At 40.6% G+C, this 18420-nt stretch overlaps 1 protein-coding gene across 1 annotated transcript in view; it reads left to right on the top strand.

Annotated features, from left to right (window-relative positions):
- LRP1B (LDL receptor related protein 1B) overlaps positions 1–18420 on the top strand; it is a 1336604-nt gene that overhangs the window by 917403 nt on the left and 400781 nt on the right. The window contains exons 36-37 of the mRNA XM_043505072.1: positions 14290–14424; positions 15001–15130. Coding sequence (XP_043361007.1) covers positions 14290–14424; positions 15001–15130 — 265 coding nt within the window. The remainder of the gene's footprint in view (positions 1–14289; positions 14425–15000; positions 15131–18420) is intronic.

The following is an 18420-nucleotide window of genomic DNA, read 5'->3' as shown; positions in this document are numbered from 1 at the left end:
TAGAAAATACAATGGGGAGATTTATTTACACAGAGAACATGAAACAATGGGTGTTACCATACACACTGTAACGAGAGTGTTCACTTAAGGTGAGCTATTACCAGCAGGAGAGCGGGGGGGAAAAAGCCTTCTGTAGTGATAATCAAGGTGGGCCATTTCCAGCAGTTGACAAGAATGTCTGAGGAGCAGTGGAGGATGGAGGGAGGGAATAAACATGGGGAAATTGTTTACTTTGTGTAATGACCCATCCACTCCCAATCTCTATTCAAGCCTAAATTAATAGTATCCAGTTTGCAAATTAATTCCAATTCAGCAGTTGGAGTCTGTTTTTGAAGTTTTTTGTTCAAGAATTGCAACTTTTAGGTCTGTAATCGAGTGACCAAAGAGATTGAAGTGTTCTCCAACTGGTTTTTGAATGTTATAATTCTTGATTGTGATTTGTGTCCATTTATTCTTTTAGGTAGAGACTGTCCAGTTTGACCAATGTACATGGCAGAGGGGCATTGCTGGCACATGATGGCATATATCACATTGGTAGATGTGCAGGTGAAGGAGCCTCTGAGAGTGTGGCTGATGTGATTAGGCCCTATGATGGTGTCCCCTGAATAGATATGTGGACAGAGTTGGCAACGGGCTTTGTTGCAAGGATAGGTTCCTGGGTTAGTGCTTCTGTTGTGTGGTGTGTGGTTGCTGATGAGTATTTGCTTCAGGTTGGGGGGCTGTCTGTAAGCAAGGACTGGCTTGTCTCCCAAGACCTGTGAGAGTGATGGGTCGTCCTTCAGGATAGCTTGTAGATCCTTGATGATGCATTGGAGAGGTTTTAGTTGGGGGCTGAAGATGATGGCTAGTGGCGTTCTGTTATTTTATTTTCTTTGTTGGGCCTGTCCTGTAGTAGGTGACTTCTGGGTACTCTTCTGGCTCTGTCAATGTGTTTTGACAATCTGTGGCCAGGATGGTGTTTTCAGGAAGATCACTGATGGATTGTAGTTTCCTCAGTGGTGTCTCGAAGATAGCTGGGAGTACTGGTAGCCTAGGGCCTGAGGAGGGAGACAATCCTGCTGTCAGGGTACCAATGCCTGAGATGATGAGGCGTCCAGGATTTCCAGGTTTATGGATCTTGGGTAGAATAGATAGAATACCCCAGTTCGGGATTCCAGGGGTGTGTCTGTGCGGATTTGTTCTTGTGCTTTTTCAGGGATTTTCTTGAGCAAATGGTATAGTTTCTTTTGGTAACCCTCAGTGGGATCAGAGGGTAATGGCTTGTAGAAAGTGGTGTTGGAGAGTTGCCTAGCAGCCTCTTGTTCATATTCCAACCTATGTAGACTCCCTCCTCAGGCCCTACGCTACCAGCACTCCCAGCTATCTTCGAGACACCACTGACTTCCTGAGGAAACTACAATCCATCGGTGATCTTCCTGAAAACACCATCCTGGCCATTACGACTGTAGAAGCCCTCTACACCAACATTCCACACAAAGATGGACTACAAGCCGTCAGGAACAGTATCCCCAATAATGTCTCTGCAAACCTGATGGCTGAACTTTGTGACTTTGTCCTCACCCATAAATATTTCACATTTGGGGACAATGTACACCTTCAAATCAGTGGCACAGCTATGGGTACCCACATGGCACCACAGTATGCCAACATTTTTATAGCTGACTTAGAACAATGCTTCCTCAGCTCTCGTCCCCTAATGCCCCTACTCTACTTGCGCTACACTGATGACATCTTCATCATCTGGACCCATGGAAAAGAAGCCCTTGAGGAATTCCACCAGGATTTCAACAGTTTCCATCCCACCATCAACCTCAGCCTGGACCAGTCCACACAAGAGATCCACTTCTGGGACACTACGGTGCTAATAAGCGATGGTCATGTAAACACCACCCTATACCGGAAACCTACTGACTGCTATTCTTACCTACATGTCTCCAGCTTTCATCCAGACCACACCAGACGAACCATTGTTTACAGTCAAGCTCTACGATACAGCCGCATTTGCTCCAACCCCTCAGACAGAGACAAATATCTACAAGATCTCTATCAAGCATTCTTACAACTACAATACACTCCTGCTGAAGTGAAGAAACAGATTGCAGAGCCAGAAGGGTACCCAGAAGTCACCTACTACAGGACAGGCCCAACAAAGAAAATAAAATAACAGAACGCTACTAACCATCACCTTCAGCCCCCCAACTAAAACCTCTCCAATACATCATCAAGGATCTACAAGCTATCCTGAAGGATGACCCATCACTCTCACAGATCTTGGGAGACAAGCCAGTCCTTGCTTACAGACAGCCCCCCAACCTGAAGCAAATACTCACCAGCAACCACACACCACACAACAGAAGCACTAACCCAGGAAACTATCCTTGCAACAAAGCCCGTTGCCAACTCTGTCCACATATCTATTCAGGGGACACCATCATAGGGCCTAATCACATCAGCCACATTATCAGAGGCTCGTTCACCTGCACATCTTCCAATGTGATATATGCCATCATGTGCCAGCAATGCCCCTCTGCCATGTACATTGGTCAAACTGGACAGTCTCTACCTAAAAGAATAAATGGACACAAATCACAATCAAGAATTATAACATTCAAAAACCAGTTGGAGAACACTTCAATCTCTTTGGTCACTCGATTACAGACCTAAAAGTTGCAATTCTTGAACAAAAAACTTCAAAAACAGACTCCAACTGCTGAATTGGAATTAATTTGCAAACTGGATATTAACTTTGGCTTGAATAGAGATTGGGAGTGGATGGGTCATTACACAAAGTAAACAATTTCCCCATGTTTATTCCCCCCCTCCACCCTCCACTGTTCCTCAGACGTTCTTGTCAACTGCTGGAAATGGCCCACCTTGATTATCACTACAAAAGGTTCCCCCCCACCCCCCGCTCTCCTGCTGGTAATAACTTACCTTAAGTGATCATTCTCGTTACAGTGTGTATGGTAACACCCATTGTTTCATGTTTTCTAGGTATATAAATCTCCGCAGTGTATTTTCCACTTAATGCATCCAATGAAGTGAGCTGTAGGTCATGAAAGCTTATGCTCAAATAAATTTGTTGGTCTCTAAGGTGCCACAAGTACTCCTTTTCTTTTTTCTTACCCTACTATGTTTTGGTTTTTAAAGGGCCTAATTTGTGTGTTTCTGATAATTAAGGAGCCTTTCCCTACCTGAGACTTAAACATGTTACTTGTTTGATGGACACTCCCATTGAGCCCATGTCGTTATTTTTTAAATATCACCTTTCTATTAAAACTAGTGTTTTTAGTTGCCATTACCTCTGTTTGTAGGATGGGTGAAATTGAAACTTTTATGGCTGCACTGCCTTATTTCATCGGGAGAGAGTAACTTTTCAGACATCTGAAATTCCTACTGAAAATAGATTCATATAAGCCAGTTTATATATCTACTGGTATTTTTTCCTAATCCTCATGCCTCCCCAGCAGAGGCCAAGCACCGCGCACTAGATATCCATACAATTATGTCCTTTTATATTTCTAGGACAATGGCTTTCCTCTAGCCTTTTTATGTCTTTTGACAGTAAAGTCTAAAGGGCAAGCCCTTTCATCTCAATAGCTTTCTAAATGGGTTACAGACTGCATTAAAATCTCCTACTGGTTGAATAGCCTGTTCCTTCTTGAGTTAGGATACATTCTACTAGTGTCCAAATAGCAGTGGTGGCTTGTTTAAGATATATTACTATCCCTGAAATCTGTAGAACAACTTCTTGGAGTTTGTCATACATTCACCAATCAGTCTTCCATTGTCTCAGCTTCTAGGTCAGATGCTTTGTTTGATAGGGCTGCTTTACAGTCATTATTTAAATCGGGATTCCTATTAATCTCTTGAGAGACAACTGCTATCCTCTCATCTGCAGTGGGATCTTTGTGGACAAGAAAGTTGTTACTTATTTACAGTAACTGGAGTTCTTCAGGATGCCTTTTTCCATTTAGATCCCCAGACCCACTCTCCTTCCCCCCTGATATGGAATCCTCACCCAAATTTCTATATTGGTGAAGGAGCTGTGGCAGTGAGGCCTTTCTGCATTTTATACCCTCACTGTTGGTGATGCAAGAGTATGCAGGGTACATGCACAGCCCCAATGGACTCTGCTGTATGAAAGATTCGAGGTTCCCATGAATGAAACCTAAATATGTACAGAGGAATCTGTCTGGACAAAGGTTTCTCAAAGAGCTCCAATTACTCTAAAGTAAGTAACCTCTCTTCAGGTATTCAGGAGGAGCAGTTTCAAAGCTGCCCAGGAAAAGAAGAGACAAAACAAGAGACCCAGCACGTCTGAGCCAAGGGCAGTCCTGAAACACTTAGATGCTCTGTGCTTGGCAAAGCTACAGAGAGTACCATCACATTTTTTATTTTCCAGTCTAACCTCTTGTAGCCCATAAAGGAGATTAAATAAAATCTACTACATGGCACTGATGCACTGGTAGTTTCTCTCAAAATGAAACTTGTTTGCAAGTGCCTCAATGGGACAAAAATCTTTGAAAGCTAGGGATATTTATAGCATTTCTCATAGGCAGCTGAGATCCAAGAGTGAAAATCAAGCCAATATGATATTTTTAGGGGAAAAAGAAGTGGGTTATTTTTCTTGACAAATTCATTGGCAAGTAAAATTTCTCCATGAATTTTCATTGCTTTTAATAAAATTGACAGCCAATAATATGAATTTGTGGTTAATGCATCCAACCCCAAATAACTAAACAATGTAAAGAAAATATGTAAGATGCAGTAAATTTTCAATCATTGACAAATTTAGGCTTATATCTAGGAGAAGGCATCCCTTTGTAGTCTCCTGAGGTTCTGGAGGCCAGGGAGGATCTTCCCTATTGTGAGCAGGTCTAGATGTGAGGTTGGAAAATATACAGTTGGGACTGTTGTCATGCATGCATGTAGGGTTGTTAATCATCTCCTGCTATGCAGGACTGTGACTTTTGGTAACGTGCAGGACATAGTGAATGGATTTGCAGCAACAGGGTTCCCAAAGTATAGTGTGATGATAAATGGCACACATCCCTATTTTGGTATGAGACCATCTTGCCAACAGAAAGGGCTATTTTTCAATGTTTATGCAAGTGTTGGTTCTCTGGTATCACTATTGCCAGATCAGGCTGATCAGGGCAGGTTCATGATGTTAACATCTTTAAGAACACAGGACTGTTCAGAAAGCTACAAGCAGGGACATTCTCTCTTGACCCATACATTATCATTCACTGTGATATTGAAGTGCCAGTTGTGATTCTGGGCCACTCAGCCTACCCCTTGTTCCCCTGGATCATGAAGCCATTTACCAGCCACCTTGACAGCACAAAGGAAAGATTCATCAACCCTTCAGCAGGTGCAGAATAACTATTGAATGCGCTTTTGGCAAATTGAAGGGACGCTAGCAGTGTTTACACACTAGATTAGAGCTCAGTGAGAAAAAATATCCCACTGATTATAGCTGCCTGTTGCATCCTGCATAATATCTGAGAAGCAGAGAGAGAAGAACTCCTGCCAGGATAGAGGTTTAGCATCTATTTGTTGACTTTGAACAGTTCAAGACAAGAACTCAGTGTGATGCTATGTGGTTAAGGGAGCATTTAAAAGAGCTCTGTAATGGAAAGCCTTAGTGGTGTTCTGGTCTGGACTGTTCTTTGTGCCTGGAGGTTTGGGTGCTGCTAGAATTGTGTAGTTCTACCTGTATTTTTATAAGTGTGTTTTCCTGAAACAATGCGTTATTTAGTACTTGCTGTATATTTATAAATACTGTCAGATTTGAGTACTGCTGTGTATTCTGCAATATGAGTTGTGAACTAAAAAAGAAAATTTTATTCTCCAAAACCAGAAACTTATTGAGTGGCAATAGCAGCATGCAAAAAGCCATAGCCAATGCAGTAGAAACTTTTAATAAATTAATGGAATAAAATGTTACCACTGGAAAGGCAGCGAACAAATACTTCTGTCCATTTGAGTCTACAAATATAGTATCTTGTGGCTTATACACATGTCAACCATGGTTCTCACCAGATAGGATATGTGAAACTGGTTTTCTTGTTGTCCTCTAGTGTGGAATGGTGGGGGGCACATGTGTCATGGTGGAGGGTGCAGAAAGCTGCTACCATAGAATACTGAGAGGACTCTGAGCTTTTTACAACTATAGGTCATCCAGGATCTGGAGCATTTGGGTTTCTTTCCTGAGAAGATTTATTATGTCCTGGGGCATTTCTGTCTCCTTTTCCTGCTGGGACTCCTGGCACTTTTTCCTGTTTGCTCTTTCCTTCTCCAGGCTCTGTCATGTTGGCCTTTTGTTCTCCAAAACAACTCTTAAAAAAGTCATGCTTTTAATACTAAGAATATTCTTTCCAGATGTTTTATCACATATATTAATATTTTTTATAAAAAATAACTCAGATTCAGATCACTAAACTACTTACACATTTTCTGTTTTGGAAAACAAGCATAACATCCTTGGTTAATCTGGGTGTTTTACAGAACGCTGTCAACATTTGTTTATTAATTGGCTTTTTAAAAAAGATCACTTTAAATAGTATGCCTCTCATTTTTTCTTTTAAAAAAGTTATTATTTTTTCTGCCCCATCTATGTTCAGAATAGTGCTTTTTGCTATGTCTGAAAGCCAGTCCAAACGTGTTCTTCCTCACTTCTCACTCTAACTCCCTTTCTAACTGTGTACCCAGGTACCAGCTGTTTGCTGTTTATACAGTTTCAGCTCTGCTATTTCATGGTCTGGGGAACAGGATGCACCATCAACAAAACAGTGCTAATGACTTTTCAGAAAGTGCTGTTAGTTGCACCAAGTAAACAAACATTTTCTCTGTAATCCATCTGAGTTATTATGATTTTAAGAGTTATTTGTAACAATAGTAGATACAATATTTTCATGAAAGAAAAGGAGTACCCGTGGCACCTTAGAGACTAACAAATTTATTAGAGCATAAGCTTTCGTGAGCTACAGCTCACTTCATCGGATGCATTGAGCTGTAGCTCACGAAAGCTTATGCTCTAATAAATTTGTTAGTCTCTAAGGTGCCACGGGTACTCCTTTTCTTTTTGCGAATACAGACTAACACGGCTGCTACTCTGAAACCTGTCAATATTTTCATGTAGTCTCAACTACCCAGTACATTTTTGTAGGTAATTCACATGTAATCATACACTGCCTCAAAAGCAGGATTTCCTTGTAAATAGAATAGCTTGAAATGGCTCTCTTTGTTAACTGTACAATTCCAAATGAATTTGCTCAAACTTAGAGACTCTAGTTCTACCTACTTTCTCAATTTGAACCAGTTACTCAAGGCCATATTTGATTTTTTGTTTTTTTAAACTTTGGTCATATTTTATTTTTGGAGTTACAGGCCAAATGCATGTCTTCTGACATAGGACGTTTATGTGTTTGGGGTGGGTTTAAAGAGAATTTGGCAGCAGTGTCTGTGAGAAATTGCAGAAAGATGAACAGTTTGGCTTCAGTTTTTGAGAACAGAGTTGTACTTTGCTGGCATCCTGAAATTGATCCACATGTATGTAAGTTTTGCTGTTGCTTTTGTTGTTTTATGTCTATTAGTTCATGAAAATAATAGGAGATATGTGCACAATGAAAATAAAAATAAACAGGGAAACAATCCTAGCTCTTTATGAATTAGTCATTTCTCAGAGGAAACGGCTCACTCCATAAGTCCAAGACTCTATCTGACCACTTGGAAGACAGATTTTTGCCATCTATTCAAATGGAATTGCAATATGTTTACAGTGTTAATTTAGAAGATGAGTCACAAGTTATCAAATTTCTAAACCTCCTTTGTATCATTACATAAGTTTTTTTCACATATTTATTAGATATGCGTGATGATTCCAAACATTTTATCTGCATGTTTGCCAAGAAGAAGGGGGTAGATATAGGTAGTTCCCAAGATTTACCCCATACTATTTAAGAGCCTCAAATGTGGTTGAAATAATTATTTTTAAAAAGCTGTAGTGGCATTAAAGAAATAACATTAGTACAAATATGAAGGTATCCAATTTGAAAGCATACTGTTAGTATACTATTTTTATTATAAGTTGTCAAGGTTCCTTCCCCACTCTGAACTCTAGAGTTCAGGATGTGGGGACCTGCATGAAAAACCCGCTAAACTTATTTTTACCAGCTTAGGTTAAAACTTCTCCAAGGTACAAACTATTTTACCTTTTGCCCCTGGACTTTATTGCTGCCACCACCAAGCGTCTAACAAGTATATAACAGGGAAAAAGCCTGCTTGGAAACGTCTTTCCCCCAAAAATCCTCCCAAGCCCTACACCCCCTTTCCTGGGGAAGGCTTGATAAAAATCCTCATCAATGTGCATAGGTGAACACAGACCCAAACCCTTGGATCTTAAGAACAATGAAAAAGCAATCAGGTTCTTAAAAGAAGAATTTTAATTGAAGAAAAAGTAAAAGAATCACCTCTGTAAAATCATGATGGTAAATACCTTACAGGATAATCAGATTCAAAACATAGAGAATCTCTCTAGGCAAAACCTGAAGTTACAAAAAGACACAAAAACAGGAATATACATTCCATTCAGCACAACTATTTTATCAGCCATTTAAACAAAACAGAATCTAACGCATATCTAACTAGATTGCTTATTAGCCCTTTACAGGAGTTCTGACCTGCATTCCTGCTCTGGTCCCGGCAAAAAACAACACAGACCGAGAGAACCTTTGTTTCTCCCCCCCTCCAGCTTTGAAAGTATCTTGTCTCCTCATTGGTCAATTTGGTCAGGTGCCAGCGAGGTTATCCTAGCTTCTTAACCCTTTACAGGAGAACGGGTTTTTCCTCTGGCCAGGAGGTATTTAAAGGTGTTTATATTTCCCTTTATATTTATGACACAAGTATTGTGGCAGTAAAAGCAGTGGCCCAAATCAGGGTCATGAACCTGTTGTGATATTAGTTTAAATATACAGTAGTATAAGACAGTCCCTGTTCTCAAGATTCATAGATACTAAGGTCAGAAGGGACCATTCTGATCATCTAGTCCGACTTCCTGCACAGCGCAGGCCACAGAATCTCACCCACCCACTCCTATGAAAAACCTCACCCATGTCTGAGCTATTGAAGTCCTTAAATCATGGTTTAAAGACTTCAAGGAGCAGAGAAGCCCCCTCAAGTCAACCACGCCCCCTGCTACAGAGGAAGGCAAAAAACTTCCAGCGCCTCCCCAATCTGCCCTGGAGGAAAATTCCTTCCCGACCCCAAATATGGCAATCAGCTAAACCCTGAGCATATGGGCAAGATTCACCAGCCAGATACTACAGAAAATTCTTTCCTGGGTAACTCAGATCCCATCAATCTAATATCCTATCTCAGGGGATTTGGCCTATTTACCCTGAATATTTCAAGATCAATTACTTACCAAAATCCCATTATCCCATCATACCATCTCCTCCATAAACTTATCAAGTAGAATCTTAAAACCAGATAGATCTTTTGCCCCCACTGATTCCCTTGGAAGGTTATGCCAAAACTTCACTCCTCTGATGGATAGAAACCTTCGTCTAATTTCAAGTCTAAACTTCCTGGTGGCCAGTTTATACCCATTTGTTCTTGTGTCCACATTGGTGCTGAGCTGAAATAATTCCTCTCCCTCTCCTGTATTTATCCCTCTGATATATTTATAGAGAGCAATCATATCTCCCCTCAACCTTCTTTTAGTTAGGCTAAACAAGCCAAGCTCCTTAAGTCTTCTTTCATAAGACAAGTTTTCCATTCCTCGGATCATCCTAGTAGCCCTTCTCTGTACCTGCTCCAGTTTGAATTCATCCTTTTTAAACATGGGAGACCAGAACTGCACACAGTATTCTAGGTGAGGTCTCACCAGTGCCTTGTATAATGGTACTAAAACCTCCTTATCCCTACTGGAAATGCTTCTCCTGATGCATTCCAAAACCGCATTAGCTTTTTTTACAGCCATATCACATTGTCAGCTCATAGTCATCCTATGATCAACCAATACTCCAAGATCCTTCTCCTCTTCCGTTACTTCTAATTGATGCGTCCCCAACTTATAACTAAAATTCTTGTTATTAATCCCTAAATGCATAACCTTACACTTCTCACTATTAAATTTCATCCTATTACTATTACTCCAGTTTACAAGGTCATCCAGATCCTCCTGTATAATATCCCGATCCTTCTCCGAATTGGCAATACCTCCCAGCCTTGTATCATCTGCAAACTTTATTAGCACACTCCCACTTTTTGTGCCAAGGTCAGTAATAAAAAGATTAAATAAGATTGGTCCCAAAACCGATCCCTGAGGAACTCCACTGGTAACCTCCCTCCAACCTGACAGTTCGCCTTTCAGTAGGACCCGTTGCAGTCTCCCCTTTAACCAATTCCTTATCCACCTTTTGATATTCATATTGATCCCCATCTTCTCCAATTTAACTAATTCCCCATGTGGCACGGTATCAAATGCCTTACTGAAATCTAGGTAAATTAGATCCACTGCATTTCCTTTATCTAAAAAATCTGTTACCTTTTCAAAAAAGGAGATTAGGTTGGTTTGGCACGATCTACCTTTTGTAAAACCATGTTGTATTTTGTCCCATTTACCATTGACTTCAATGTCCTTAACTAATTTCTCCTTCAAAAATTTTTCCAGGACCTTGCATACTACACATGTCAAACTAACTGGCCTGTAGTTACCCGGATCACTTTTTTTTCCTTTCTTAAAAATAGGAACTATATTAGCAATTCTCCAATCATTCGGTACTACTCCTGAGTTTACAGATTCATTAAAAATTCTTGCTAATGGGCTTGCAATTTCAGGTGCCAATTCCTTTAATATTCTTGGATGAAGATTATCTGGGCCCCCCGATTTAGTCCCATTAAGCTGTTTCAGTTTCGCTTCTACCTCAGATATGGTAATATCTACCTCTATATACTCATTCCCATTTGTCATGCTACCATTATCCCCAAGATCCTCTTTAGCCTTATTAGAGACTGAGGCAAAGTATTTGTTTAGATATTGGGCCATGCCTAGATTATATTTAACCTCCACTCCATCCTCAGTGTTAAGCGGCCCCACTTCTTCTTTCTTAGTTTTCTTCTTATTTATATGGCTATAGAACCGTTTACTATTGGTTTTAATTCCCTTTGCAAGGTCCAACTCTACTCGACTTTTAGCCTGTCTCACTTTATCCCTACATGTTCTGACCTCAATTAGGTAGCTTTCCTTGCTGATCCCTCCCATCTTCCACTCCCTGTATGCTTTCTGCTTCTTCTTAATCACCTCTCTAAGATGCTTTCTCATCCAGCTTGGTCTACAACTCCTTCCTATGAATTTTTTCCCCTTTCTTGGGATACAGGCTTCCTATAGCTTCTGCAGCTTTGATTTAAAGTAATCCCAGGCCTCCTCTACCTTTAGATCCATAATTTCTTCAATCCAATCCACTTCCCTAACTAATTTCCTTAATTTCTGAAAGTCAGCCCTTTTGAAATTAAAAACTCTAATTGCAGATTTATTTTTGTTAATCCTTCCATTTAGTTTGAACTGAATTAGCTCATGATCACTTGAGCCAAGATTGTCCCCTACAACTATTTCTTCTATGAGGTCCTCGCTACTCACCAAAATTAAATCTAAAATGGCATCCCCTCTAGTCGGTTCAGCAACTACTTGATGAAGGAATCCATCAGCTATCGCATCTAAGAAAATCTGAGCCCTATTATTGTTAATAGCACTGGTCCTCCAGTCTATATCTGGGAAGTTAAAATCTCCCATGATCACGCAGTTTCCATTAGTATTTACTTTATTAAAGACATTAAAAAGGGCTCTATCCATATCCAAATTAGATCCCGGAGGTCTATAGGACACCCCAAGCACTATCGTAGGAGAGGCTTTACTAGTTTTCTTCCCCAATGTAATTTTTGCCCAGACAGACTCTGTCTTATCCATTGCATCGCTTCTTATTTCTTTACATTCTACCTCATCATTGATATACAATGCTACTCCGCCCCCTTTACCTTTGTTTCTGTCTTTCCTAAACAGCACATACCCTTCAATACCTGTAGTCCAGTCATGACTATTATTCCACCATGTTTCTGTTATCCCTATAATATCTGGTTTCACTTCCTGCACCAGTAGGTCTAGTTCCTCCATTTTGTTACCTAGGCTCCTCGCATTGGTGTACAAACATCTTAATTTTTGCTGTTTGGCCTCGCTCACATTCTGTACCCTATTAGGCACGGTCATTCTACAGCCAGTATAACCTATTAGACTGGTATCCACACTGCCCTTCCTCTTTATATATATTCTCCTCCCCACGGCTGTATCCTTTCTTACTTCTGTTCCTTCCCTCTCAATGCTAAAATCTGGCATGGAGATTTCCTGGACATTTCCCATCCATCTCCCCCTAATTCCTAGTTTAAAGCTCTCTTTATCAGTTGTGCCAGCCTCGATCCTAGAAGTCTATTTCCTTCCCTACTCAGATGAAGTCCATCCCGAGAGAACTGTCCTCTGTCCGTGAATGCCTCCCAGTGGCCATACATCCCAAGGCCCTCCTTATAGCACCACTGCCTAAGCCATCTGTTGACAGTCATAATCTTGTCACACCTTTGTTGCCCTTCTCTAGGAACAGGAAGGATCCCACTAAAGATCACCTGAGCCTCAATTTCCTTAAGCGTCTTCCCCAGCCTAGCATAGTCTCCCTTAATACTTTCCAGCGAGAATCTAGCCGTATCATTTGTTCCCACATGAAGGATAATTAGGGGAGTCTTTCCCGTTCCCTTTAGGATCCTTTTCAACCTCAGGTCTACATCCCGTATCTTAGCATCCGGAAGACAGCACACCCTTCTATTCTCTGGATCAGCTCTAGTTACAGGCCTATCTATTCTTCTCAATAAAGAGTCCCCGATCACATAGACCTGCCTTTTCCTGGTGACGGTGCTATTCTCCAGTCTCTCCCCTGTTCCCTCTGGCTGCAAGTTCTTTCCATTCCTATTTTCCCTTATAATCTTCTTCAACCCATCCTGTATCCTCCTGGGGCTCGTATTTGGTGTAGTCTCCCTAGACTCTTCCGCTTTTCCTATAGGACTAGCCTCTCTTCTCTTCTTCCTTACCCTTCCTCCTTCAACAAGTACCTGCTGAGCCCCTTCTTCATTTTACAACTCTGCAAACCTATTCCTAAGCTCTATTTCTCCTTCACTAGCCCGTCTTTTCCTCTGCCTGGTTCTTTTAGTCACATGTTTCCACTGACCACTTTCCTCACCCAGTCTCCCCTCAAAATTCCCCAGCCCTGCTTCCATCTGTGAGTCTGAGCTTTTCCCTTCAGATACCTCATATCTTTGCTCCATCATCTGCTCAAACCCCTTCCTAAACTCAACGAGACTTTCCACCTGCATCTCCAAACCTCAGATCTTTTCCTCCATCAGCTCTATCAGACGGCATTTCATGCAGAAAAAACTCTTACCGGTTCCCCCCTCCAGGATCATTTACATACCACAGTTTCCACATCCAGTCATCCTCAATGTGTCTTCCACTACAGGAGTCACTCCCACAGCTGCCTCCGTATTTGTCATCGCCTTCCCACCTAAGTCCTGTTAATCTGGGAAACACAAGCCACACCAAGAAGACCACCCCCCCCAGCAAAAGCAAACCCCAAACAAGCACCAAAAGCCAAACTCCCCTTTCAAACTCCCCTGTTTACAGCTCTGTTTGCTAACTCCTGTGCCACTGCAGCTGTCTGTGCTGCTGCCTGACTGGCTGGCTACCTTTATAGGACCCCTAGTCAGAAGCCCCACCCCCTAAGCAGGGCTCAGCTGCTCTCCCAGCACAAAGCCCCTACACACACACAAATACTAAAAATACAAAAACAAGTACAACTACCTTCTCCTCCAACAGAACTCCCACTCAAACTCCCCTGTTAGAGCTCTGTTTGCTAGCTCCTGTGCCACTGCAGCTGTCTGTATCTACTCTGATTTTCATTACTGGAGGATCTAGCCCATTATACATTTATTTTTTTTTAATGGAGAAGATGGGGAAAATAAGTAGTTGGAGATGGGGATGTGTTTAAATACTATTATCTTAATCCTGGAGTGGGTATTAATACAATAGTATTCAAATTGTGAAGAATGTCTGTAGGTCCTCATGTGGATGATTGAGCAAAAATGTGATGTTCATTCTGAGCAGAACATTTTTCATTGAATTATTCCCTGGTCAAGATGATAGCTTTTACTCATTACATTTCTTTCTGTCTGTATTTTTTTATCCAGGAAATGACACAATTTACTGGACTGACATGGGTTTCAACAAAATTAGCAGAGCTAGACGAGACCAGACCTGGAAAGAAGACATCATTTCAAATGGCTTGGGAAGGGTTGAAGGCATAGCAGTGGATTGGATAGCGGGTAACACCACCTGCCTTTATTATTTCTTAAATACCTTTTAGATAGGCCTTTTTATGCTGAAAAAGACTCTACTTGATAATAGTAGACTTCTGTACTTCTAGTCACAGAGGTGCATATTTTTTTTCTTTCAGCTTCACTCTCTCTATTATTCAGAGCCTTCAGATATGTTTTTTTCATATTGATGATCACCCACTGTGAATTTAGCAAAAATATCCCAAGAATTCCATAAGGCGTAAAAAGTGGTATTAGACATTCTCTTATGCTTGAAGACAGTTGGAAAATTAAAATATCCTATTTCTTCGGTGTGGAATTTCAACTTTGTTTTGATACATACAGATTTGGTTTAGACCTTAAGATAGAAATATTTGAAAGTAGGATTAAAAATTACAAATTTCACTTCAGTGTATGTTCCTAATAACTAGGCTTAATGAGAGAGTAATAAAACCTACAGATGTATTAAAACAAATACAGAACATTATTCTCTGATACTATGTTTTATGCAGCTGAGATCGAACAGCAACTGGTCTTTTAAAGAAGTAGTTTCTTTTCTTAGTAATTTCTTGGCATTTCTCCTAGGTAACCTATATTGGACAGATCATGGCTTCAACTTAATTGAAGTTGCTAGACTCAATGGCTCATTCCGATACGTAATTATATCCCAGGGTCTGGACCAGCCAAGATCTATAGCAGTGCACCCAGAAAAAGGGTAACATAAATATTTCTATATCTTTTTAAAAAAATGCATGCTAATATTAAAACTCTACAATTAGTATATCAGGGCATTCATTCTGACATCTGTTTACTGCTAGAGTCTTCAATAAAACCAGACAAAGATTATACTGTAAAAACCAGTTTTTTATACAAGTTGGATGTTCTCATATACTGAGATACTTACTATGACATCTCTGTTTAAAATAAATATTACAGTCTACTTACCTATTTTCAGAACAGTTTCCCTACTCTTAGACAGTCTTTTCACTTGAAGAGGTATATAGCAAGAAATCAGAAGTGTGCTTAATTTTTTTTTAATCCTCTTAAGTTTTCAGCACATTGTCAGAAGACAAACCATCCAACTATAATAAGCCCAATGTGGTGATGAACTCTTAGAATGATGTAATCCTTTGATGGCCATAAATATCAATGTGTTGGCCCCAATATAACATCCTCTCCGCACCAACCAAGAAGATCACAAGTGTTCATGGACAAAACTATGTCTGATGAAGTGCTTAGGTACAAGAATAGAATGGTGGTGGCACAAAACATTCTTCAGATCCATCCACCAATTGCAAAGTGCTGTGGACTATGCTGATGCAACAACAGATCCCCTTACCATCACAGCTGCATAGCTGTTGCCAGCAGAGGTGTTCTGGATTGTGTAATTGAAACATCAGACAGAAGCACTGACCACTACAAAGAATTGTCATCCTACTTTGAAGAAAATATCAACTATGAAAAGCACTTCCCAAGACAAAATATTCTAAATAACAAGAGATTGCATTAACTACATGATAGAATTTGGCTTCATTACACATGGTGAAGCCCAGAGACATAGTTGAGTGTATAAACAGAGCCTGTGCCCTTCCTGAGAACAACTGTGTCTATTGCTAATGGACACAACTGTTGGGAACAACTGTGTCTATTGCTAATGCATTATCAATGACTCTTTCAGAAAATTGAACTTGCCAACCTCCCGGAAAACACAAAAGTCCTGTAGAAAGTCATACATACGTCTATATATCTCATTTTCCACAGATTCAATCAACTCCATCATGAGGAGATCACAATACCTGTAGGAAATCAGCTTTTACATTCAGTCAGGGGAGTTCTTCAAAGTGGTGTGATGCCTAGAGTCGTTCTTCCAACTCATCACTAAGCCTCAACATTCAGTTAGCATCAATGATGGAAAATGACTTCTGAAACTTTTTCCTTTTTCTCCTGGATAAGGGTCTAGCAACAGTGATATATGTATTATTCAGCTTGGATTATTATAATTCATTGTATCTTGGGTTGAAGGTGGAAACAGCCAGAGGTTTCAGTTAGTGCAGAATCTCAAAGTCTGCCTCCTCAAAATGATACAACTCCTGTGTTCAGATAACTCCACTGATGGCCTGTTGTCATAAATATAAAGGGAAGGGTAAACACCTTTAAATCCCTCCTGGCCAGTAAAGGGTTAAGAAGCTAAGATAACCTCGCTGGCACCTGACCAAAATGACCAATGAGGAGACAAGATACTTTCAACGCTGGTGTGGGGGTGGGGGAGAAACAAAGGGTCCTGTCTGTCTGTCTTTGCGATGCTTTTGCCAAGACCAGAGCATGAATGCAGGTCGGAACTCATGTAAAGAGTTAGTAAGCAATCTAGTTAGATATGTGTTAGATTCTGTTTTGTTTAAATGGCTGATTAAATAAGTTATGCTGAATGGAATGTATATTCCTGTTTTTGTATCTTTTTGTAACTTAAGGTTTTGCCTAGAGGGATTCTCTATGTTTTGAATCTGACTACTGTTTAAGGTATTTACCATCCTGATTTTACAGAGGTGATTCTTTTACTTTTTCTTTCATTAACATTCTTCTTTTAAGAACCTGATTGCTTTTTTATTGTTCTTAAGATCCAAGGGTTCACCTATGTAAATTGGTGAGGATTTTTATCAAACTTCCCCAGGAAAGGGGGTGTAGGGCCTGAGGGGATATTTTTGGCGGGAGACGTTTCCAAGTGGGCACTTCCCCTGTTCTTTGTGTAACACTTTGGTGGTGGCAGCTTTTAACCTAAGCTGGTAAGAATAAGCTTAGGGGGTCTTTCATGCAGGTCCCCACATCTGTACCCTAGAGTTCAGAGTGGGGAAGGAACCTTGACATGGTGGCAGAGTGGTGGGATTACTTTGAAATCATTTTGAGATTTTTTTTTTTGAACCAGAAGCACAGAAGGATTTTAAAAGATTTTAAAGGGTTTTGTAAAAGGGGACAAAGCAACAAGCATAACAAAAGGGAGCTTGATTTTGTGAGCTGGAGTTTCTCTATGTAAAGGCAGGGTAGTTAACCTGCTGCAGGGAAATTCACAAGTTCTTCTCAGACCTGAAGAGGGTTTTTTTTTTTTAGCCAAGAGCAACTAGAGGGTTTTTCTGTCTATTTGCCTAGAGACAAAGGTGTTAGGTTTTTTTTTAAAGGATCTTTCTGTAGGCTGACAATCAATATCAGAGAACATTGGTATCAGGTTACAGCACAACCTATTTTTTTGACACGCCAAGGGGTTTTTTTGGTTTGTTTGTTTTTTCGATTTCTAACTCTCAGGTGCAAAGTTAGTGAAAAACAGAGAAGCAAACATGACAAAAACCAAGGAAACAGCCAAAGAGGCTGCCCACAGGAGCACTATGGAGGCAAAGGAAAAAGAATGGAAGCATGCTGAGGAGGAAAGGGAGGCTGCTCACAGGAGAGCTATGGAGGCAAGGGAAAAAGAAATGGAGGAAAAGAAAAGAGAGAGGAAGCATGCTGAGGAGGAGAGGAAGCATGCTGAAGCGGAGAAGGAAAAAGAGAGGAAGCATGCACTGGAGATGGAGAAGGCAAAGGCTGAGCGGAATCTACTGGATAATCCTAACCATCCTTCCCCAACAATCCACAAATGGGAGCGACTTTGTCCACAGTATGATGAATCCAGTGATATTGCTGAATATTTTCTCACCTTTGAGAGACTGTGCACTCTCCATAAAATTCCTGAAGCTCACAAGATGACCACATTGGTCGCAAAATTGACTGGAAGAGCTCTGGACATATTCAATAAGATGCCTATTGATGAGGCTTCTGACTATAATAAGTTCAAGGATTTGGTTTTAAAGCAATTTCAAATTACATCTGAAATGTACAGAGTAAAATTTCGAGCCCTTAAGAGAGGACCTGGACTAAGTAATGTGGCTTATCTAAACCAGATGAAGGATCTGTTAGATAAATAGATCCAAGGAAGGGGCATCACTAGTTTCGACGGAATGCGTGATTTGATAGCTCAGG

Source organism: Dermochelys coriacea, chromosome 11 (assembly GCF_009764565.3).
Source record: "Dermochelys coriacea isolate rDerCor1 chromosome 11, rDerCor1.pri.v4, whole genome shotgun sequence".
NCBI lineage: Eukaryota > Metazoa > Chordata > Testudines > Dermochelyidae > Dermochelys > Dermochelys coriacea.
The sequence above is the reverse complement of the archived record's forward strand: the minus strand, read 5'-3'. Positions and strand labels throughout refer to the sequence as shown.